Genomic DNA, 23790 nt, shown 5'->3' with positions numbered 1-23790 from the left:
GGGGTTGGAATGAGATGAACTTTGAGGTCCCTTCCAACCCAACCCAAGGCAAGCCAACACAACCCAACCCAATCCAAGGCAGCCTAAAGCAACCCAACCAAACCCAACCCAATCCCACCAAACCCAATCCAATCCAACCCAGCCCAACACAACCCAAGGCAATCCAACCCAACCTAACCCAATGCAACCCAACTTAACCCAATCCAACCCAATCTGATCCAGTGCAACCCAACCCACCAAAACCAATCCAACACAACCCAGCCCAGCCCAACCCAATCCAACCCAACACAACCCAACCCAACCCAAGGCAATCCAACCCAACCTAACCCAGTGCAAACCAACTCAATCCAATCCAATGCAACCCAACCCAACCCAATCCAACCCAACCCAACGCAACGCAATCAAACCCAACCCAACCCAACGCAATCAAACCCAACCCAACCCAACGCAATCAAACCCAACCCAACGCATCCCAACCCAACCAAATCCATCCCAATCCAACCAAACCCAACCCAACCCAACCCAACCCATTCCATGATGATTCCAGGGAATTTAACCCGCTCCCTGTACCCATGAAGGACACTCCTCCAGCCCAGCCCAGCCCTGCAGCCCCACCCACCTCGCGTTGAAGTGCGTGATGCCGAACTCCGGCAGCGACTGCCAGGCTTGGATAAAGCGCATCTTGGCCTCGATGAGGCTCATCTGGGCCACGTTCTGGTGAGCCTCCAGGATGCGCGCCGTGATCTGCGGGCGGCGAGACACAGCGGGGTCAGGGGACAGGGGACCTCGGTGCCACCTCCTGCCACGCGCACGGGAGCGGCCGGGGAGCCGCCGCGGATCCGAGCGCGGATAATCGATAATTCCTCCCCTGAGGTTTTGTTTCAGCTCCGACTGCTCAGAGCCCACGTGGAGCTTCCCATCTCCAGATACAGGAAAGCAAATCTAGATCAGAGCTGTCTGGAGGCAAAGAGCCACTCATGCTCTCGGGAACTTTAAGGATGTGAGCGAACAACAAGGCAATTTTGTGGTGTAGGGTTTCCAGTTTTACCCCATTAACCACTGGGGACTGTTAAAAACCTACCAGGGCCCAAGTGTCACGGGGAGGGTGCAGGTTTTGTTAGTGCTTTCACCGCTGCTCTCTAAACCAAGGGGGTTCTAGATAAAATTTATTTTAAGTTTATCTTAATTTTATTGTTGCTGTCACTTACCAAGTCTCTTACATAGCCTGGCTGAAGATGGCAAGGCGAAATGAAAAAATAAAAAAAAGAAAAGGAGGCAGAAAGAAAAAAAAGCAATCAGAAATATGGCAACAAAGCAAAGAAAAAGTGTAAATTAACTGCAAACAAAAGTCCAAGCAAAAAAAAAAAATCCAAAACAAACCACATGCACAATTCCTTAGGTGGAAAAGCAGCCAAAGGGAATGTGAGCAGGGACAAGCGAGCAGAGAGTCACCGCTCATGCCGGCCCTGCTGGAGCACTGGAGTGATCCCAGCTGGGCCCTGGAGTTGTGGAGAGATGGTTTTGGTCCTGAGATGGTTTGGGATGGATTTCAGGGAAAGATTCCTCCTCCAGAGGGTGCTGGCACTGCCCAGGCTCCCCAAGGAATGGGCACTGCCCTGAGGCTACCAGAGCTCCAGGGGGGCTTGGACAGCACTGCCAGGGATGCCCAGGGTGGGATTGTTGGGGGGTCTGGACTCTGTTCCTTGTGGGTCCCTTCCCACTCAGGACATTCTGTGATTCCTGCTGGGAGGTGAAGGGGAGGGTGAAGCTGCCAGTTCATGAGTGGGTTCATGGCCTCACTTTCCTCTCCAGGTCTCTGCACAAACTCAAGGCCACTCTGTGGCCGGGGAAGCTTGAAAGGAAGCTCAGGAGCTCACTCTGAGCTCAGCAGATCTTTCTGTTTGGGATTTGTGGAGAAATGATTGGGATGCTGCTTGGGATAACAAGCAGATGAAGGGAACATCAGCTGTGCTTCTCAGAGATGTGTTTGCCCTTGCTAGCTCTGACACCAAACTCTGGCAGGGCACCTGGGAGCTCTGAAAATCCCTATTTTGAGTTAGTTTTTGTTTATTTTGATTTAGGATTTGGTGCCTCCAATCCCAACCTGCCAACCCTACGCTGCTGCACATGGAGACAAACATCACCCCAGTGGGTTTAGGGCTGGTGAGGACCCAGAGCCTCCATAAATCCACAGCCAATTCCCATTCCAGCATCTCCTGTGGGCTGCACAGCCTCCTCCTCCTCCTCCCCCTCCTTCCCTGTGCCTCAGAAGGACCCTTGTGGTCAAATTCCTGACATTCCTGCAGCCTCCATCCCTCATTCCTCTCAGCAAACATTCTCTGCTGCTCCAAGCTTTGCTTCTGGCCACCAAGGAAAATCCTAAATCCACTGCTTAGCTGATGCCTGTGAGGGCCCTGGTGTCCACACCATGGCCACATCCTGATTGGGATCATCCTCATTGTGCCCATCCCCACAATTCCATGGATTTTATTTTTATAACCAGGATACCTGCACAGTAAGCAAGTTTTCCAAGCTAATATTTTTCCAGGTGCCTCTGTTTTCCCGGAAACCTAGAAAGTATTTCATATATATAAATATATATCTCTATATCTATATATGTTAAAATAGTATATTTATGCAGCCTCTCCTCCATCCAAGGGGATATAAAGGCTTATTCAGGAGAATAATAAGGCCTATATAAAATATAACTCCACTGCCAGGAAATCATCGTGCTGTGCCAATAAAAAGTTATATTTTTCCGGCTTCTCTGACTTGCAGCCTTCTTCTGGGCTTGGAGAAATCATATCCAGCCCCAGCCAGCAGGCTGAAGGATTTAAGTCACCAAAAGGCCACGGAGCAATGCTTTCCTTATTTTTGCTGCTTTTCTGACATATAATTCTCTTTGAGAGAATCCTGCATTTATTCCCAGTGCGGAACAGTTCAGCCCTGTCAGGCAGGGATGGGATGGAGCGTGGATGGAGTTCAAGCACGAGTCACAGCAACTCAAAACCAAAGCAATGTTCCAAGGACTGGCATTTGGAAGCAGTGGAAAAGCAAAGAGAGAAATATGCAAACCGTGTTACAGCCAAGTGTGGATAAAGCACTGCAAGCAACTGCAACTCCGCTGATCCCGGGGATTTCTCCATGGATTCTGTGCAGGGGAAGGGGTTTTAACCCCAGCACCGGGCAGAGATGGGGCAGCTGGAGCCAAACCATTATCAGCAGGGACCAAACCATTCCCAGAATGTGTTTAAAATAAACAGCAACCAATTTCAAATGTATTTCCAATTGAAGGTTCCCCGCCGTGTCCGTGCACTTCACACAGCACGTGGCACAATCCCGGTGCTGGGTGCCATCCCCAGGTGCTGGATCCAAACCACACCCATCAGTCCCACCTCCTTTTAGTAACCACGTGCATCCCAGTGAGTGAGGACATCCAAAACATCCAAACCACGCCGTGTTAAACACCAGCCACCCCCAGTGAGTGAGGACATCCAAAACATCCAAACCACGCCGTGTTAAACGCCAGCCACCGCCGGGACGCGTGTCCAGCCCAGCCAAGGCCACCAGCAGCACCTACCTGCTTGTTCTTGTACTTCTTCAGGTAGCGAGGAGACACCAGGCACTCGGGGTTGATGTCAGTGTTGATCTGCTCTGGGATCAGCTGAGGGTCTGGGTTCAAATGCTGCATTTTCAGGAAGGACAGGATGTTCTGCACTTCCATGCCGTAGGAGCTGTCGGCCATGGTCTTGCCCTTGGAGGCCAGGCGGCAGGCGGCCATCCAGCTGGCATACTGCGTCTCCTGCCCCCCAAAACAGGGACATGTGTCTGTCACAGCCATGGGGGGGACCAGCAGACCCCTCAAGAAACACCCCACGGAGACCTCATTCCCCTCCCAACCTCAGGAGACTCCAGCATGCACAAAGACAGGCAGAAACCCAACCAACGTGTGGCCAAAAACCACACGACAAAGCCAAGGTTATTTTCTGCTCTGAACTTCTAGGAAAAGCAGGCAACCCCCAATGAGGGGAGAGAAATGATGCATCTGACTCCATCTTATCAGAAGGCTAATTAATTACTTGATTATACTATACTATTCTATATTATACTGCACTATATTACATTACATCTGAATCTGCACAAAGCACCCAACTCAACTCAACTGCCCAGAATCTCGTGAGTGTCTGCTGACCAACAGACTGCACGTGCCCTTGGTCCTGAGAGGCCAAGGAAACAAAACACCACCACTCTGGGTAAACCATCTCCACACTGCATTCTACTCTGGCACAACACAGGAGCAGCAAATGAGATAAGAATTGTTTTGATCATTCTTTTCTTGCTTCTCTCAGGTTCAGAGAATGTGAATCCCACATGAACTCACAGGTGACTTGGAGCACGTTTGGAAAGCTGAGATCAGACAGGTGAGAGCATTTTCGATTTGTTTTTTAAAGAACAGCCCCTGAGCAGGATGGTGGGAAAAGGCTGAAGAGGTTGCCAGGATGAACTTACGTTGTCACAGCGCAGCCAAATCTCGTTCATCCCCTCTGCCACTGGAATCAGGAGTTTGATGTTGAACTTCTGACCGGAGATGTTCACATCAGGGGTAACTTCACATCCTGCAATGAGGGAGATGGTGTTTAGCAGGGGTGTGAGGAACAGTGATTTAAAAAGTGGCAAAGAAAAGTGAAAATAGGAAAAGAAAGAGCAAAGCTCCCTGACTCAAGGGTCGCTGGTGGCATCTCAGTGCTGCCAAAGGTTTGTTCCACACCTCTGATGGGATGAAGACTCCACACAGCATAGAGAAAAACCTGTCAGATGTCCCTCTTTCCAAGTGTCAGGAAAATTGAGGGAAAAGCTAAACATGATCTGAAAGCAATGAAGCAAAAGTGAACCCACAGAACTCCTGGATCCTGCCTGGAATCAGAAATTAATCCAGGGGCTGGAAAACACCCCAAAATCCTATCCAAAATGAAAGGATAGGAAAAGGTGACTGGATGGGTGTTGACTCTCACCCTGAATCCCCTCTATGTTACTGATGAATGATGGGATGCCAGGAAGTGTTTCAGGCCAGGCTGGGTAGGGCTCGGACCATCCCAGTTTAGTGCAAGGTGTCCCTGCCCATGGCAGTGAGGTGGAACTGGATGGGCTTTAAAGTCCCTTCCAACCCAAACCATTCAGGGATTCCACGATTTGGCTGTGAGCATCCTGCTCCTGGTGCCTGGAGAGCATTCCAAGGGGTTGTGTAAACACAGGGGTGATGAACCGACCCAGCCACGGCAGCGCGGGCGCCGCGCCAACGCCGCCTCCCAGATTTCTGAAAGTGCCGTCACAGCAGATTTGTCAAAAGCTCCCAGAAAGGTCCTGGGGGCCAGGCCTTGATCCCACAGCAGCCTGAGGTCGCCTGGCATCCCCCCATCTCCTGCAACTACGGGGAGAACACACGAGCTCACTGCAGCTCCGTGGCTGCTGGAGCAGGAATGTTTCACTTGACATAAGGACAGGCAGCCACTGCAGGAATTTCAGCTCTGGAGTGAGGCTGCTTCCAACCAGCAGCAGGGAGAGGAGGAGAAATAAAGGCAGCAGAGGAAGAAAACGGACTGTCCTTTCCAGTTTGTGCTGTGGGAGTCAGTGCAATCCTTTGGAGAGCTGACAAAAAGGAGAAGGGCGGAAGGTGGAAGGTTGGAACAAGGTTTGGAAGGTCCCCTCCAACCCAAACCATTCCATGGTTCTCCAAGCTCTCTTCCCAAGGTATTGGGGGGCTGGTGGTGCATCCCCAGGGGATCACACATAATCACACTCAGAACTCCAAGTCTGTGCCACGATATCAAACCCAGCCACCTCATTCCTTTACACACCTTTACCCAACCCCAGGATGGAATTCCGAGATGATAAAAAAGTGAGAAAACAAGATGCAGGAGGAGCAGCTTATTCCTGGAATAAAAAGCAGCTTCTCTTAGCCCAGCCTTGTGTATCTCTTACCTCTCAGGTTCATCTGGTGAGCAGGAGTCCCATTGGATTCCTCTCTGCTTTTGTAGCAGGAGATGGAGGTATCTTTGAAGGTGCACCAGTAGGGCTTGTAGCCTTTCAACGTCAGCTTCTTGGGCCTGCAGGACACGTGGAGGGACATCTCACTTGGGCTGAGCTCCTAAAACAAGCTGCTCCCCTGGAAACCTCAGTGTTTCCTCAGAATTTCAGCCCTGGCAAGCTGCTGTCAGCAGCCTGGGTTATTCCCACTCCTGCCTGGGGGCTCAGCCATTCATTCACTGCCGGATCAAGGAGCTGAGCTCCAGTTCCAACTTTGGACTCTTCAATCCCAGTGAGATAATTTGGGGCAAGGTGTGGGGAGCTGGAGGACTGTGCTACAAAAACAGAGGAGTCCATGAAGCACTGCAAAATCTGCCTCTCCAGGCACCACATGAAACTGGAACCGCTCTGCTCAGGCTCTGGGGGGAAGCAGCACTTCCAAGGACGTGTCAGTCACGCACACGCCTGAGTGCACTCCTTGTTTTCTTTTTAAACACTCCACAGCACAGAAGGTTCCCTTCTTTTCTACAGAAAGCTTGGGTTTTGCTCGATTCTGCAGGAGAACTGGTGGCCCTGCAATGTGAAGCACCCTGAACTCATCTCAGCACAAGCCCAGAGCCTTTACAGAGCCCCAAGTGTCAGAATATTTTAACCTTCCCTGATTTCAAAACTTTATTCTAAGACTGGATCTGCAGCATCTCATGCATTTCTCGTGTTTTCATCTCAGAAACAGCTGCTGAGAGTATTTTAGATGGGATATTAAGAAGAAATCCTTCTCTGTGAGGGTGGGGAGGCCCTGGTGCAGAGTGCCCAGAGAAGCTGTGGCTGCCCCTGGATCCCTGGAAGTGCCCAAGGCCAGGCTGGATGGGGCTTGAAGCACCCTGGGATAGTGCAAAGTGTCCCTGCCCATGGCAGGGGCTTGGAACAGGATGGTTTTTAAAGCCCATCCCAACCCCAAACACTCTGGAATTCTATGATTTCAGCTGGCAAGGGCAGTAACCTGGCTGGCAGGGGAGAGAGAACCATTCCAAATCTCTACAGCCACAGCAGGCACATGCTGGGACACCTTTACAGGAGTTAAATGTATGGAATACAAGGGACACACACTGCTCCCCCAGATCTCCTCCCCAGCTGAAGGGTGACAAGAGGCACATCCAAAGCTGGGACAGCTCCAAACATTGCACCATTCACACTGGATTTCTGGCACTAAAATACCACCTGAGCCCCATTTTTAGGAGCAAACAGAATTCTGTGTTCAATGTGACAGCCTCAAACCCCAGCCCCAGGGCTTAGGGCTTGCACTGAGTGAGGAACCAGCAGCTTCTGGCTGCTCCATCCCCTGGTGCTCCAATTTGCAGGCAATTAGCTCCCAGAGTGCTGCCTAATTTGATTGGCAAATCAGCAGATCAAGGGGAAGAACAAGTTTTTTGTTTGTTTGTTTGTTTGTTTGTTCAAGGGAGGGAAAAAACCCCACTGAAGGGCTGGGCACAGCCTTGCAACTTCATCCCAGTTAAGCCAGACCCCAAGCCCAGACAGAGGCAGAGACCTCATTAATTCACCTCTGGAGAGGGAGAAGGGGTTTTCAGAGCAGAGAGTGCCAGGTTCTGGCTCCAGAACCAAACAATTCATAAAATAAAGGTTTGTTCCAGAGCTACTTCACTGTCTGCAGCTTTCCCCCCCCCAGCACTATCCTGCAGCTCTGCTGTGAAATCCCATCAGTGTTTCCAGCTTCCAGAACTTTCACTGCAGCAGGCAATAAATTGCAAAAGATGGTGGTGGCTGCCAAAAATGTTTCTCCAAGTGCAGACGCTGCCGCTCCCGGTTTCCATGAACCACCAACCAAGTCAAAGCAAGCTAAAAAAACCTCCTAAATCCTGAGCAAGCTGGGAGAGGGGCAGAGTCAGCTTAACCTGCTCCTTTTGGCATGGAGAGACTGGAATCCTGGCTGGACAGAATTCCTCCTGAAGACCAGGAAGAGTCTCTGAGGGAGGTTTTTAGGTTTTTTTAGGATGGTTTGTTCCCTCCTGGGCATGAAATGTGTTAAAGAAACATCCAAGCACACACTGCTGGCTATGGGATGCACCAGAGCAGGAAAACACTTTGAATTTTGTATTTAAGAACCAATCAACTTAAGTATTGAATATTTTGAATATTGTAAGGCCGGAAGACAAAATAAAAAAAAGGAAATTGAGAGGCAGGACCATTAATTATTCACAGGCATTACCAGTTCCACAAGCAGCTCTTCCCATCAGCACTTACTTGAAGACTTTAATGTAGTCAGCGAGCTCTGGGATGGAAGTGATGTCACCCTGGAAATCAAAGATTATCCCAATCACTGGGAGCAGTGGGATCAGCAGGGAAAGGATGTGGTGCAGGGGAGGGAACCAGGAGCACCATCAGGGCTTAGGGGCTGTGAAACTGCTCCTGAGAAGGCCCCAGCCACTTCCCAGCAGTGGGAAAATGCAAGGCCCAGCTCTGCTGTTTTGAAAGCAGAGGACAAGGTTTGATTTTCCTTTAGGAATTCCTGCTGCCTGGGGTCACCGTTGCACAGGGAATTCTCTCCTCCCTTTACTCATTCCTGATGCTCCAAACAAAAGGGAAGAAGCAGCTCTGCAGAGAACTAACTGGGATTTCTAAGCTCAGAAAGATTTTTTTTTCGCCCCCAAAATTTTGAAAATATTGAGTTTAAATTCCCTTCTTCACATCAGGGTGGTAATTGCAATTCCCAGAAGTAAAAAAAATTCCGAGGGGCAGGGAAAGGGAGGATTGCTCCAGGAGCTTCCACTAGCAGGACAGTTTACTTTCAGTCTGCAATGAGAAACTGTTTACAGATACCACAGGGGAAAAAAAAGCAGAATCTAAACAAACAATCCAGTAATTGCCCATTATCCGTATTCAATTACTCGAATGCATCTGGAAATGGCTCCTGCTCCAAAGCCCTACGGAAAGGGATGGGAGTTTTTGGATGAATCATTGTCCTCCTCACTCCTGTCTGGCAGAATCTGTTCCTCAGTGATGTGTTTCAAATCTGGTTTTGCGAAAGGAATTAGAAAATATGTCTTGGTGATAAAAATTTGTTGTTATTTCTGGTTCATACTGCGAAGCTCTGCTGTTGTTAATGCCAATAAAGCATCTAAGGATGGATATAGCTTCAAAAAGACTTGTCATAAACACTTAAAAAATTATATGAAGTGTAAAAGTGGAAAATTTCAGATTTTAGGGTTGGAAAGAGAAGGTTTAAATGTGCAAAATGCCTGGAAAAGCTGTGCTGGGCCAAGGCTGACAGGACTGAGTCCTTTTAATGCACTTTAATTTTCAGGCTTTATATTTTTAAAGGTGGAAAACCAGTGTTAAAATGACATATCAAGAAGAAAAACCCCAAATGCTGTGAAATACAGACCTAGGCTAAAATCCAGTCTAATAAAAATAGGGTTTCATAAGCCTAAATTAGTTCTGAAAATCCAGCAGCTGCTTTAGGTGCTGTAAAATGTGAATTAGAAACAGTGCAAGAGGAACCTCAGTGTGGAAAACTCAGTTATTTGGGAAAGTCAGTAGTGAGGATAAAAACCCCAACTTAATTTCCATTTAGTTTTCCATTATTTCATCAGGAGGGTGGCTTGGTGCAGGGGGGATCAGTAAGATCCTGGCTCCTCCAAGACTTTTCCAGATGCTGCCTGGGGTTCCCTCTTTCCAGAACTATCCCTTGGTATCTAAAATCCCTGTATTTTAAAGAAAATATTACTGGGGGTGGGCAATTACAATTAGAAGAAAAACAGGAAATAAATGAGATTGGATGCCTGGAAAACCTCCCTCCCTGCAGCCCTCACCAGGATTGTTGATGTCTTGCCACCTTCCAAGGTGATTTCCAGGTCCGAGAGCGCGGCGTCCACCTCGTCCACGTCCTTGTCACTGTGGTTCAGGTGGTTTTCCGAGGACATGATGGACAGCTTGTTGATGTGGTACTGCAAGGCAAGGCCAGGGTCACACCTGGGTGCTCCTGTGACCCCAGGATCCCACGGGATCATGGTGACACGGCCACCATGCTTGGGAAGCAGAGTGGGACACCAGGAGCAGAGGCCAGCAAATACTGGGGGGTTTGCTGGGCCAGGAAGGACCATCCTGGATGTTTCCAGTCCAAGGAGCCTCCAGACACTGATCCCTGAAGGAGATCTCTGGACCCCACAGGGCAGAGCTGCTCTTTCCACCAGGCTCAGGTAGGAAGGGACCTCTGGAGGTCACCTGATGCCACCTGGAGCTGTTGTCCAGGACCAAATCCACCTGGTTTTGGAGTAACTCCAGGGATGGACAATCCACAGCCTCTCTGGGCAAACTGTGCCAGTGCTCAGTCACCCTCCTGCTATGAAGATGCTGCCTGATGTGCAGAGGGACCCTCCCATGCTCCAGGCTGTGTGCATGGCCTCTGCTCCTGCCACTGGGCACCTCTGTCCACCCCCTTTCCTGTCTCCCACCAGGTGTTTATGGATATTTTTAAGATCCCCCATCCCTGGAATTGTCCAAGGCCAAGTTGGATGGGGCAGGAGCAGCCTGGGATAGTGGAAGTGTCCCTGCCCATGGCAGGGGGTGGAACAAGATGACCTTTCAAGCCCATTCCCACCCAAATCACTGTAGGATTCTATGTCTCTGCATCTGTTTTCATCCCAGAAAACCAAAACATCCATAAAACCTCACAGGAAGAACTGTGCCCAACCCACTCTGGAGCACTTGGATGTAAACTGAGTCATTATATTTCTGCTTTCCTCTCTTTTTTTCCTGGGAGGGGCCCTTGGAGCAGGCAGCCCTGCTCCTGAGGGGGATATTTCTGCATCCTACAGCTCCAAGGTGTGCCAGACCACACGGAACAAATGCCTGCCATCCCTCTCATGGAGTCAATAGCAGGTGGAGCATTTATGCCAAATCACACAGAGCATTTCATAAACCAGATAAATAAATAGTTCTGGGAAAGCCACAGATTATCCCCAGCTGGTTTGGGGGCAGAGAGCCAGAAAGGCACAGTTCAGTAACCCCGTGTTTGTATGGGATGGGTTAAGAAGGACAAAACTAGAAGTTAAGATAGAGATAAACATGTTTGGTAAAAGCAGGTCAAGTTTTTCTTCATGAGGGATAATCAGTGGCAAGTATTTAAATTATCTCATAAACTCAAGTGAGGACCTGGAGATGGGAAATTACTTCTTCCAACTCCTACCAGCATGAGAAGGCCAAGCTCCCACCAGAGACAAGGTGAGGCTTAAAATATGATTTTAAACTGAAGAAGGGATGGTTTAGATTGGGTGTTGGGAAGGAATTCTTGGCTTTGAGGGTGGTGAGACCCTGGCACAGGGTGCCCAGAGAAGCTGTGGCTGCCCCATCCCTGGCAGTGTCCAAGGCTGGAGCACCCTGGGAGAGCAGAAGAAGTTGGAACTGGATGGGCTTTGTGGTCCCTTCCAACCCAAACCACTTTGGGATTCCACAGTTTCATTTATCAGATTAATGAGCAGAGAAGTCTGAGAACAAAACCAAGTCTAACCCAACCCAGGGGTGTCTGGGGCCGTGTCTCACCTGCAGTGCTGCAAACATCATCATCTCCTCCTCCGTGCACTCGATCTCCTCCAGCAGGATGGCCCACTTGGACTGCTCGTACAGCTGGTTGATCCTGATCGCGTCGTACTGCGGCACAGAAACGCGGAACGCTCGGAAAACCAGGAGCCCAGCTCAACACAAACCATCCCATCTGCTGGAAGCTGTCCCTGCCCATGGCAGGGGGTTGAAATGAGATGGTCTTCAAGGCCCATTGAAACCCAAACTATTCTGGAATTCTGTGATCTCTCATCTCAACACAACACTTTGACCTGAGACTTTTTCACTTTGATCTGAAAATCCGCCACTGACAAGAAGTGGCTTTAAGAACTCTTTAAGCACCTCTAGCAACACCTAAATCCCCTGGAATAATGGAGCACAAATCCTGGGATTGATGCCTGCACAAACAATTTTCAAACTTCCACAGTCTTTGGGAGATTTACAAACACAGCAGCACATTAGAGATCAGGCACCCGTCTCTCCAAAGGATGGAAATTTCAAAATGGGAGCGGAACAAAGAGCTCTGTACCTTTGGATTCAGGTCAAAAAAGCTGTAGTACTTGAACCGGAGTAGCAAAGCCTCGTTTTCCTTCACCTCCTGCTCCATGAGGGATCGGGACGAGTCCAGCCACCTGCGGATTGCCAACACGGGATAACGCACACGGATCGCTCCGGCGGAGTCACCACGACGCTCTCGAGAACACAATTAAAAATCATCCAAAAAAAAACCCACCCCCAAATCCTCATCTCCTGAACTCACCCTTGGTTGATTTTGGCCTTATCGAGCAGCGTCTGGGGCTTGTACATTTTGGCTAAGGACTCCGGGGAGGTGACGGGCTGGCTCACGGCCAGGATTCCCGGGTTGCCCTCGGACAGGGCGCTGTCGCCGAACCAGGCGGACGTGGGGGACAGGGGGCTGCCGTCGTGGGCGTCGTAGGTCGGCGTCATCGTTTTGCTATAGAGTCCTGGGCTTGAATAGATATTTCCTACCAGCGAGGGGAATAAAAGCCGGGAATTAGCCTCGGGCCAAGCCCTGCCCGCTCCCGGCCGCGCCGGCTCCGCGCAAACCCGGAGCCGGCGCGTGGAAAACCTTCCCTTCTCATCTTTTGGCAATGGGAAAACGCTGCGCTGCTTGTTCTCCCTGTCCCTCTCCTCTCTCTTGGCTCTTCTCCGAGAGCAAAACTGATGGAAAACTCGTTCCAGCCCAAAGGATGGGAAAAGACTCAGGTCTCCCACACCGGGAAGCTCCTGCCCCCTGAGTTTCTGTGGCATCTGGGACATGAGTGGCCCCCGACTTACCGGTATTACCTGTTGCTTAAAGATTTTGGAAGTCAAAAGTTTTAGAGGAGCAGGAAAATAAACTAAGGGTGCAGCCAAAGAGACCAGAGGCAGAGGGCAAAAGTCCTATTGAGGTGGAGCTCACCTTTGACGGGGCCGATGTAAAGAATATCGGTGCCTATAGAGAGGGAAAGAAAGGAGGGAAGTGAGAAGGCGAGAGAAAGTCACCTGGAGAGCAGGAGAAGGACAGAAGCCAAAAATGGGCATTTTTGGAAGAGGGCAGAACAGCACAGGTGAGGTTGCACCACCCTAATGGAGCGTTTGCAGCAGCGCTGGTGGCAGCAAAGCAACTGAAGTGCCTTCCCCAGGACAGCTGGGCATGGAAATGTGGCGTTCCCGGATGGAAAAGCTTGCTGAGGTGGCCACACAAGTTCAGGATTAATGTGCTGAGTGGTGCAATGTGGTGCCAGACTGATCCCAAAGCAAATGTTACTCCCAGGCCTTTTGAAGCTTCACAGCTCGTACCGACTCAAAGCAGACATAAAAACACCCAAACATTTTAGAATTATTAATTTGAAGAGGAAAAAAACCCAAATCCAGCTTGGTATCTCATAGCTTAAAATAGCTGAGAGCTTAACAGAGAGGTTGTGGCTGCCCCATCCCTGGAAGTGTTCCAGGAGAGTTTGGATGGGGCTTGGACAAGCTGGTCTCTGGAAGGTGCCCCTGCCCTTGGCAGGGGGTGGAATGAAAAGGGCTTTAATTCCCTTTTTAAGTCCCTTTCTAAGTCCCTTCCATCCCAAACCATCCAATGAAACAGCCCTTCTTCACCTCACAGGGACACTGAGTTTTCATATAAAATCCAGATTTCAGAATAAGGGAGGATGATCCACCATCTCCTAATGGCAGGAACTCCCCTGCGTGCACACATCGGCCAAGGAGCTCACCCAGCATCACCTGGGCACAAAGCTGCCCACCAGACCCAGAAGGTCCAACACCACACTGGATTTTGGGAAAGGGCTGTGCCCATCCTAAATCATGAGCCTGCAATTCAATGCACCCAAGCTCTCCCTCTCAGAGCTCTGCTGAGGGTGTTGAAGGTGGTGACAGAGTTGAGATGCCACAAACAAAACCTTCTGTGCCACCTGAGCCACCACCTTGGCTCCAGCTCCTTGCTCCAAACCATCCCCACACCCTCACAGCCAAGGAAAAGTCCACAACCAAAAAATGGAAAAACCTTTCTGAACCTTCAATTTTCACAGTGGGCATCTCAAGGAGCAGGAAGAACGGTGGGAATCAGCAGCATCAATGTCACTGACAGCCAATATCATGGCTGGGAAACTCCAAAGAATTACAAACCTGATTCTAAACTGCCTGCCAGGGTGGAAAATGCAAGTGAAAACCACCAAACAAGGATGCTTTTAATGCTCCTGCTTGTTTTGCTGGCATCCCAGTCTGGATGAATCCTTTGGGGACCTGTAAGCACCAGGGGTACCTGTCACCAAGACAGATCCAGCAAACCAGGCAGGAGCAAAACAGCAGCAGGGATGTCAAGGGATGGAAAAATCCACCTTCATTTGCAAGGAAAAGGCCAGGGATGATTTCCAGGTTTTCAGACCAGGTCCTTGCTCTTTGGGAGCTGGGACTCCACGATGCTGAGGGTCCCTTCCTCGAGCCATCCTGTGATTCTGTGATTATAAAAGCAGCAGGAAGGTGCTCTCCCCATGGATTGTTACAGCACTGGAGCAGAGAACTCCAACAAAAACCAGCCATAAACCCCCATAAACCACTTCCCAAAAGATTTCTCCCCTCCTCCCCATCCACCCTCACTGCAGCTTCAGCCTTCACATGGCTCGAGCACACAAGGCTGAGCATCAACTGGAACAACAAAAGAAAATCCCACTTTTTGCCCCAAATTTTGGGGAAGTTTTTTCCATTAATATACCCCACATTCCTTGACTGAGTGTCTGCTCCATCAGAGCAAAACTTCCCCTGCACTTTTCTTCTCATCTCTTTCTCCAAACACCTGAAACATCTCAAAAGAAGCTTCCCTTAAAAAATTTGCCCCAGGCAGGCAGTGTCATGGAAAGTTCCAGCAGAAATAGCTACAAATTTGGCTAATTTATATAAACAAGTGACTACAGGTCTTCTAATGGAAAGTGTTGGGCAACACATCCTGTGGGTGTATTGACAACTCTGCCCACTGGGATTTAGCTGGTCTCACTGCCAGGTTTGGGGTACTCAGTGACAAAACACTCCCAAGGCATTGAAATCAGCACCTCCTGAATTATTAATTAGTTTTCCAGAAGCTTTCAGCACACAAACTGATGTTGGAACAACACTAGAAATGATTTATTCAGATGAAACCCACTACTTTTATCGAATGGCACCTGAAGAGGCAGGAATTCAACCTGCTGGGAGTGATTTCATTCACAAGGAGAGCAAAACCAGCCAAGTGACTCACTGGAAGAGCCATAAATAATTAAAATAAAGCCCAGCTTTTGCATACATTTCCCCCAAAGAAGGCCAAGTCTTTCCTATTAATCTAACAGAGATACTCTCTGTGAACACTGGCTGTTGGACAGGCTTAGAATGGACTCTAAAGATGAAAATACCAAATGGAAATGAAAATTGACTGGAGCATTGCCCAAATTCTCTGAGCCAGGAGTGGAAGAGCACAAGCCCAGAAGTATTTTTAATTTTAAGAGAGGAGAAAGAGTGGGATCAGAGCAGAAGGAGGATTATTTTTCCTTGTTCCAGACCCATGGTGCACATCACCTCACACAGCCAAAACCTTCCTTTCTGCAAGCCCTGTGCCACCACTGGCATTAACCACACTCCATGGCCTTCCCTGCAGCTGATTTAACATCAATTAACACAACTTTACAATTCCAAGGTAGTTTTTTTAAATTAAAGCTGCCCTGCTGCCCTTGGATTGCTGGATTTAAACCCGAGAGCTCTGGCAGCCAGGCACGTCTCTCCTGCTCACCACTGTGGCTTTCTCCACAAATCCATTTGGGAGAAAGTGCTTCCACTTGGCCAAAATTATGGTTTAAACTCCTGCCACTTGCCTTCAGACACCAGTCTTCCAGCAGCCATGGAAAAAAGCTGAAAAACCCCTCTGCTTGCAAACACCTGCATCAATTTGCTGCCTGTGGCAACTCCACCAGGGATGTTACTCCACCAGAAATTCCCTTCCCAGTCCTGCTCTGGATCTGGAATCCACACTGGCCAACCAGCCCCCAGCAATAAAAGGATTTATTTAGCATCACAATCCACAGCTACACCGCTCATGTAAGGCAACACTAAAGCAATTAATAAAACTCTGCCCTTGCTGGGCTGTAAATACGGAGTAGAACGGTGGCACAGCCTAAACCACGCCAGGAATGCAGACATTAGCAACGATTTTCCATTTAACTCCTTTCTTAACAGGCTAAGAAAAGCTCTCAGCAACACCATCTGAGTGCTCAAGTGGCCACACTTGGGCTCTGGTTTGGTCTGTGAAGCCTGGGGGTTGCTCTGCTCCCAAAAATGCGTGACAGCTCCAGCCCCAGACATGCATCCGTGCCAGCGAGTGCTGCAGCCCGCCAGGACTCGTGCCATGGATCTGGGGTCTGTTTCTTGCACAGACCCTCAGAAATTCAATCAGCCCCACCTTGCTGTGCCAGTTTTTTCCCCTGCTCCCATTTTTTTCTGCCAGCTCACCCGACCCTGGTGTGATCAGAGGCCCCTCCAGCTCGAAGGTGTCATCTTCACATTGATCGTCCAATTTCTTCTTTTTTTTCTTTGATGGATCTCTGGGTTTCCTCAAAAGGGAGAGCTCTTCTGGATGCCTGATGTCTGGAGGGGAAAATGGATCACTTTTATAATGGCAGGATGGGAAAAAAGGAGTAAAAAATGAGAAAAAAGAAGAAAAAAGGGGAAAAAAGGGGAAAAAGAAGAATATCCTTCCATTAGGAACAACATCCAGCAGTGCCCAGTATCTCCCTTGGATGAATTTCCTGCTCTGTAATGCTTAAAAATCAGGTTGAGAACATTTTCCCTGCAAGTCTGTTGGAAACAAGTAGTGTCCTTGGCTGGAAAGGTAACATAACATTTGGATAAAATGTGGAATTTCCCAGGCACAGTCACTCAAATGTAAATGTGAGCACTGTGACAGAGCCTAGTAACACCTTCATACACTAAATATAAATAATAAAAAAAAATAACACCCCCCATTCATAATAGAAAATTAGAAATAATACATAATATTATAATAGTACACAATAATATAGAAATAATATATAAAAATGGAAATAGAAATTATAGAAATAGAAAAAATAGAAATAGAAATAGAAATCAGCACACAAATCCCTATTTAGCCATGTAGGTAACAGACCAAACTCTCTCACTTCCATTGGAGCAATCCAAGAGTTAAGCCATTTATTTACACATCAGACTGGAAAGTTTAAAGCCTGTAATTCACCCACTTTTTAAAGAGATTTTGGCCAAAGTGTTTCCTTTTCACAGCAAACCTCTCTCATTTTCCTGCCTGGGACCAACCTGAACAATGTAAAACCCATTTAAAATGAGGAGCATCCCATTGTGTTTGTGATTTGAGCCATGGGAATACGAGGAGCAAGGAAAAAGGGCATTTTTTTTAACCACCAAGGCAGAACTTTGGGTGTGCTGCACTCAATTCCAGTGGGAAGGAGTTTCCTGGGAAAGCAGAGCCTGCTGTCCTTGGTACCACTGAAACCACTGGAGTGCTTGGCCAGTGTGTGGGAGCTGACCTGGAAAAGGATTCACCTGGGCATGGAGCCATCCAACTGCAGTGCTGAAAGCCTTGGAGAGCTCTGAAATACAGCCTGGATTGGGAAAATGCAGCCTGGGAGAGCTGGGAGTGCTCACCTGGAGAGGAGAAGGCTCCAGGGAGAGCTCAGAGGCCCTGGCAGGACCTGAAGGGGCTCCAGGAGAGCTGGAGAGGGACTGGGGACAAGGGATGGAGGGACAGGCCTGGGAAGGTGGGGAGGGGCTGGGATGGAATTGCCAGAGCAGCTGGGGCTGCCCCTGGATCCCTGGCAGTGCCCAAGGCCAGGCTGGACAGGGCTTGGAGCAATGTGGGACAGTGGGAGGTGTCCTTGCCATGGCAGGGGTGGAATGGGATGGGATTTAAGGTCCTTTCCAATCCAAACCATCCTGGGATTCTCTGATGGGGATTCTGGACATGCCTGAGCCTGGAAGGAGCTCTGGAGTCTCCTCTGCAACTGGCTGTCCATGCTGAAGCTCCTGTGCTGTTTCCTGCTCTGTTTTTTGCACCTATCACCCCAACATGCTCAGCTGCAGAGCTTTCCCTTTGGAATGCCCTAGGGAAAGCAGCCCTGGTGCCATCCCTGCTGCAGCAGAGATCAGGAGCCAGGAGCTGCCTGCAGCCAGGCTGGGCTTTCCCACCCAAGGAATGCTGAAGGAGACAATCAGCCACGATCCCAGCCAGGAGAAGTTACAGGGCTGGGATCCCACCACGTGCTGGCAGCAGTGGGAGTTCCCTGAGCACTCCCAGGATCATAACTAACACTGGAATTTGGTGCCCAGCACGTGAGCTGAGCAGGACAGAGCCCCACACTGCCCACCCTCAGCAGCATCATTCCTTCCTGCAAACTGGCTGGGAAATGCCACACTGGGAACTTCCCCCATCCAGGTGATTTTCAGTGGGATCCCACTAAATCTGGCATTCCTGAATCCAGAGGCTGCACACTTCTGGATTCAACTGCCTTTTATAGTATAGGTGTCCCATCCCATCACCGAGCTTTAATTTAAATTTTATTTTTATTTATATTCTTGTAGTTACTTACACATAATATTTATATAAGTAAATATAAAAAAAATATAAATATATATATTATTTTTAGAAAGCATCATTTATTTTCAGCTTTATTTATATATTTCTTTCAATCATATCATTGAATCCCAGAATGGTTTGGGTTGGATGGAACTTTTAATTCCACCTTGTTCCACCCCCTACCATGGGCAGGGACACCTACTATTCCAAGCTGCTCCAAGTCTTGTCCAATCTGGCCATGAACACTTCCAGGCTAAAAATATATAGATTTGGATATCTATATGGATTTTAAATCTCTAAAAAATAGATAGATTTTTATATATTTATATTTTATATACAAACTTTTTGAACTTAGAATTTACTTTTATTTCTGTATTTAGAGATATTTATTCCTATATCATTTACCTATTTTATTCCTTTTTATAGATAACCTTTCTCTAATTTCAGCTTTAATTTAACCCTGATTTATTACCACACAAATCATCTCACTAAACCCCACCATCCACCCCTCCAGTTTCCCTGCCCAACTTTTTGACCATTTCTAGCAACAAACAGCCAGAGGCTGAGTGCAGGCAGCTCCATGCATTCCCATTTATCCCAGCCAGCTGACCTCATGGAGCAGGAATCTGCTGGGACAACCAGGGTCACATGCAGGGGACAAGAGGCAGCACAGCCTAAATGGAGGAGTTCCCCTGGTATTTTGGAGCAAGGTTGAGGCTCTGAGGTTTATTTATGGTGCATTAGCAACTCTCAGCTGGAAGCACTCAGGGAGGCCAGGAGGAGGCTCTGGGCCAGGCTGGGATTCTGGAAGCAATCCTGGAATCATCCCAGGGTTTGACCATCTGATATCAAAGAAACTTTTTATAGCCCCTCAGTTGTTCCTGATGCTCCCAGCGGGATAGGAAGGATCCAGGGCAAGTTTTGGGCAGCTGCTTGGAAGCAGCACAAGGCTGCAGGGGGTGGAGCAGGCAGCACATCCTGGGGGTGCCAGCAGGGATCCTATGGATGAGCAGGGATCCTATGGATGAGCAGGGATCCTATGGATGAGCAGCAAATTCCTCCCAAGGGCTTCCATCCACAGGCTCCAGGGCTTTACAAACCCACCAAGGCAGGCAGGGAATGGCTTCAAACAGGAGGTTGAGATGGGATCTTGGGAAGGAATTCCTGGCTGGGAGGGTGGTGATGCCCTGGCACAGGGTGCCCAGAGAAGCTGTGGCTGCTCCTGGATCCCTGGCAGTGTCCCAAGGCCAGGATGGACAGGGTTGGAGCAGCCTGGGACAGTGGGAGGTGTCCCTGCCATGGCAGGGGTGGGATGGGATGGGCTTTGAGATCCCTTCCAACCCAAACCACTCTGGGATTCTATGAGAAGGAGACAGAAAGGCCTGAGCCTGGAAAGAAGAGTTTTGGAGCTCAAAATATGATCAGAAAGGCGGCTTTGAATCTCCAAGAGAAATTCTTCCAGCTCTTGGATGAAGCCATTTTGCTGCCTGCAGCATCTTCCCTTCCATTTGCCTGCAAGATCCTGCCTGTGCCTACTGTCTGAGGCTGAAAGGAAATCCTTGGCCTTTTTTTCCAGTGTCATCCCTCATTTCTCATCCAGCCCCTGCACAGCTCACCCAGCCCAGCTGTGCCCATTCATCTCCCATTTAAGACAAACTCCAGAGCTGGGATTAAACCCTCTTCCTTCACAAAACACCATCTGCACCCTGCAAACTGACTTAAAAAAAAAAATCTTCCTTACAGGGTGTAAAATTCCCAATTTATGCTCTTTTGCACTAAATCCATCAAGTAAATCTTGCAGCTGCTGCATCTTTATCCACCAAGGTGTGTTGTGATGGGGATCCCAGAAGGGTTTGGGTTGGAAGGGACCTTAAAGCTCATCTCATTCCACCCCCTGCCATGGCAGGGACACCTTCCACCATCCCAGACTGGTCCATGCCCTGTCCAACCTGGGACACCTCCAGGGATCCAGGGGCTCCCATTCCCACAAGAAATTAGATTTATGGTTTTCTTACATCACCCACATATAGAACATTATATCATTGACTGGAAGGGCTGGTGGATGTCCCCAAAAACTGAAATGATGGGAAATCACACTACTTTCAGTATTCAGTTCTCATAAATACAGATAATAATCTGAGACACAAAGAAATTTTTGATGCAGAAAGAAAATTAACGTTGCAGAGAAGCTTCCAGCATCCAATTTCCTTCCCCATTTCTGGCTCCCCTAAAGGCCAGAGGGCTGCTGCACCTCCTTAATTCTTGAACATAAAAACTCCATAAATTTACTTGTAGCACAGACAGCATTGAGGGGAAATCCTCTCTTTAATGCTGATCCAGCCACCCTCCTTCAGGAAATGTGTTTTGAAGTGGGATATCTCTGGGAAGTGGGATTTCTCTGCACTCCATCACTGCTCCCTCCAACCAGTGACTCATTAAAATTACAGCCTTTGTGCATCACTCTGACAAGTCTTAGAAAAATGAGACCTCAAACCCCATTTCAGACTTAAAACCAAAAATAAAGGTGGTTTTTTTTTTCTTTTTTTTCTTGGAATGAGTGAATTCTGTGGATGGTTTTTCACAGTGTAAGTTTACAGAACGAAGCATCCGACTTATCTGCAACATAAATTCTCTGGAGATAAAGTTCTGCAAAACAGACCAGAGGGAAAAAAAAAACCAAAAAAGAAACTAAAAAAGGAACTTACATAACCTGAGGAGTGTCTGGAGATAAGGCTGTGGCTGTGTTGGACACAGGGCAGTATCTGATGGAGCAGGTCCTCACTTCCCCAGCACAGTTTACTGGGTTTGTACATTCAGTACATTTTATTATGGGTTCTTCAGATGCCCAGGAACTTAAATATTTATCTGGGCAAAAGCCAAGCTCTCCACTCACTGCCTGGGGCCCTGCAGCTCTCTCAGGACATCCCACAAAGCCTCTGGAGATGCCCAAGGAGTGCTATGGGTGCGGAATCAGCTGGGGATGACCCTGGCAGAGGTTTTGCTGGAGCCTTCCCAAATTGTGGGTGGAAAATCCAAGTGCCTGTTGACTTATGGATTTGCCAAGGGAGCAGTGATGTGCAAAACCACCCAAGAATGGGATCAGTGGGGTTTGGAGGGGTGTGAACGTTTGTGCCAGTGGTTCCCAGAGCTCAAATCAGGCACCACCAGCCCAGAGAGGCACAGGAGGAGAAGGAAAAGGAGGAGGAGGATGCAGGCAGTGGTGATGGAGCCAAGCATTACTGCAAGGCCAATAAAAAGAGCCATTGGAGAGGCAGAGTCAACAAACACTTGAATGTTTGGATGTTTTTTTCCATAAGTGGGACGAAATCCCCTGGCTCCCATTATCTGGATGCCTCCTGGAGCACAGGCAGCACTACAAGCCTTGCCCCTGAAGTGGCTGAACTGCAGCTCCAGTGCAATTAAACTCCATTAATTTAATCCCACAAACAAGAGAAAAACAATCCACTCACACTCTTCCCTCTGCTTCAGCCCATAAAGAGCAATCCAGCTAATTCCAAGGAAGGCTTGGCCAGCATGCCCTAAAGTCTTCAGGATGGAATTCTATTTAAAGGGTCTCTGTCAACAGCAGAGTAAGGATGAAAAAATTCTCTGACTCAGACGGTGACATAAAACCTGATGCTCCTCCACACGCAGAACACCACGGGGTGGGGACAGGGGGGGAGAGCAGAAAGGATTTTTTTTTTCCCATCTCAGACACTCTGTAATTAAATCTGGTTATTTCCCTGACCCCAGTTCCCGGGGTTGGTCTGACAGCTGAGCACGGGCAGGCAATAAAAGGGGAAAACGCCGCAGCTGGCAGCGAACCTTGGGCTCTGCAGTTGAAAAAGCTGAGGACGTTGCAATCTGGCCAGCTCTGGAAATGGGAAGATTTCCTTCCACACCCATTCCCTGGACATATTTAGAAATAGCTGTGCCACTGCCAAAGCTCTGTGCTCGTGGCAGGGAAAGGCAGCAGATCCATGCTCGGGGTTTCACCGCCGCCGCCTCCCCGTGAACGTCATCCCTGAGCATCCTCCTGATGCTCCTGAGCATCCACAGCCTGCATCCCCAGATCCCAGAGTCACTGGGGTTGGAAAAGACATCCAGGATCATCAAATCCAACCTGTGAATTATCCCCACCTTGTTATCCAGCCCAGAGCACTGAGTGCCACGTCCAGTCCTTCCCTGGACACCTCCAGGGACGGGGACTCCAGACCTCCCTGGGCAGCTCCTTCCAAGGCCTGACCACACTTTCCACGAAGAAATTCCTCCTGAATGCTGCTGTTGCTCCTCAAATTCCCCCTGAGGTGCTCATGTGCATCTACCAGGACTCCATGATTTTAGGGAAAACACTACTTTATTTACCAGCAGGGTGTGAAGGAAGAAAAGAAAGTTTAGGAGGTTTGCAGTGGCCAGGGATGGTGGGAGTCCTGTCCTGTGCAGGGCCAGGACGATGGACTTGATTGGATTGGACTTGGTGATCCTTGTGGGTCCCTTCCAGTCAGGATATTCTGTGACTGCACAAACTCCAGGCAGCTTTGCCTCCTGGAAAGCAACTGGGCCGGGGATGGAGCTCCATGTGCCTGTCACAGAGCCCTGGGAACGCTGCACATCATCCACCAAAGGGTTCCAGTTTTGCAAAAAACCCAAAAACAACAAAAAAACCCCCAAAAAACAACAAACAGTGGCTTTTTATAGAAGTCTTTTTGGCAGCTGAGGGCGTGGAAATATTGCAAATACTTCAGGAGTCAGAGGACGTTCTGTCCTGGAGAGGGGAGTGTTTGGAGAGGGAAAAAAAAAAAAAAGGTAAGGTCACATTTGGCACTGGGATGGTGTCACCTTCCCTGGGCTGGGCTGGGCTGGCATCCTGCCACTCCCAAATGTCACTGCCACCTCTGCTCAGGTTGCATTTGGTGGCTGCAGGCTGAGGCAGGGAAGGCTGGCTGTCACCTCCCCACCACTCGCTGAGTCTCGGGAACCTCCTTATTTTTGGGATGATGGGAAGCAGCTCTGCACCCTCATGGGACTCTCTGCACCCCCAGCTCCACAAGCTCCTCAGGATCACACCACCCTCACCCTGTGCAAGAAGAGGAGCTGGG

The 23790-nt window shown here is 49.0% G+C and overlaps 1 protein-coding gene across 4 annotated transcripts in view; it reads right to left on the bottom strand.

The window, feature by feature from the left end:
* FERMT2 (FERM domain containing kindlin 2) overlaps positions 1-23790 on the bottom strand; it is a 51758-nt gene that overhangs the window by 3581 nt on the left and 24387 nt on the right. Inside the window, exons 4-15 of one of the 4 annotated variants that reach the window (XM_059850635.1) lie at positions 16579-16713; positions 13022-13054; positions 12359-12584; positions 12128-12230; positions 11581-11688; positions 9852-9986; positions 8284-8333; positions 5980-6104; positions 4510-4616; positions 3581-3802; positions 1209-1229; positions 620-744 (exon numbers count right to left, since the gene is read on the bottom strand). In XM_059850635.1, coding sequence (XP_059706618.1) covers positions 620-744; positions 1209-1229; positions 3581-3802; positions 4510-4616; positions 5980-6104; positions 8284-8333; positions 9852-9986; positions 11581-11688; positions 12128-12230; positions 12359-12584; positions 13022-13054; positions 16579-16713 — 1390 coding nt within the window. The remainder of the gene's footprint in view (positions 1-619; positions 745-1208; positions 1230-3580; positions 3803-4509; positions 4617-5979; positions 6105-8283; positions 8334-9851; positions 9987-11580; positions 11689-12127; positions 12231-12358; positions 12585-13021; positions 13055-16578; positions 16714-23790) is intronic. The other 3 variants (XM_059850636.1, XM_059850638.1, XM_059850639.1) reach the window with 3 other exon arrangements.

The sequence above is a fragment of the Haemorhous mexicanus genome, chromosome 6 (assembly GCF_027477595.1).
Source record: "Haemorhous mexicanus isolate bHaeMex1 chromosome 6, bHaeMex1.pri, whole genome shotgun sequence".
Classification (NCBI taxonomy): Eukaryota; Metazoa; Chordata; class Aves; order Passeriformes; family Fringillidae; genus Haemorhous; species Haemorhous mexicanus.
This window is presented reverse-complemented; position numbering and strand designations above follow the sequence as displayed.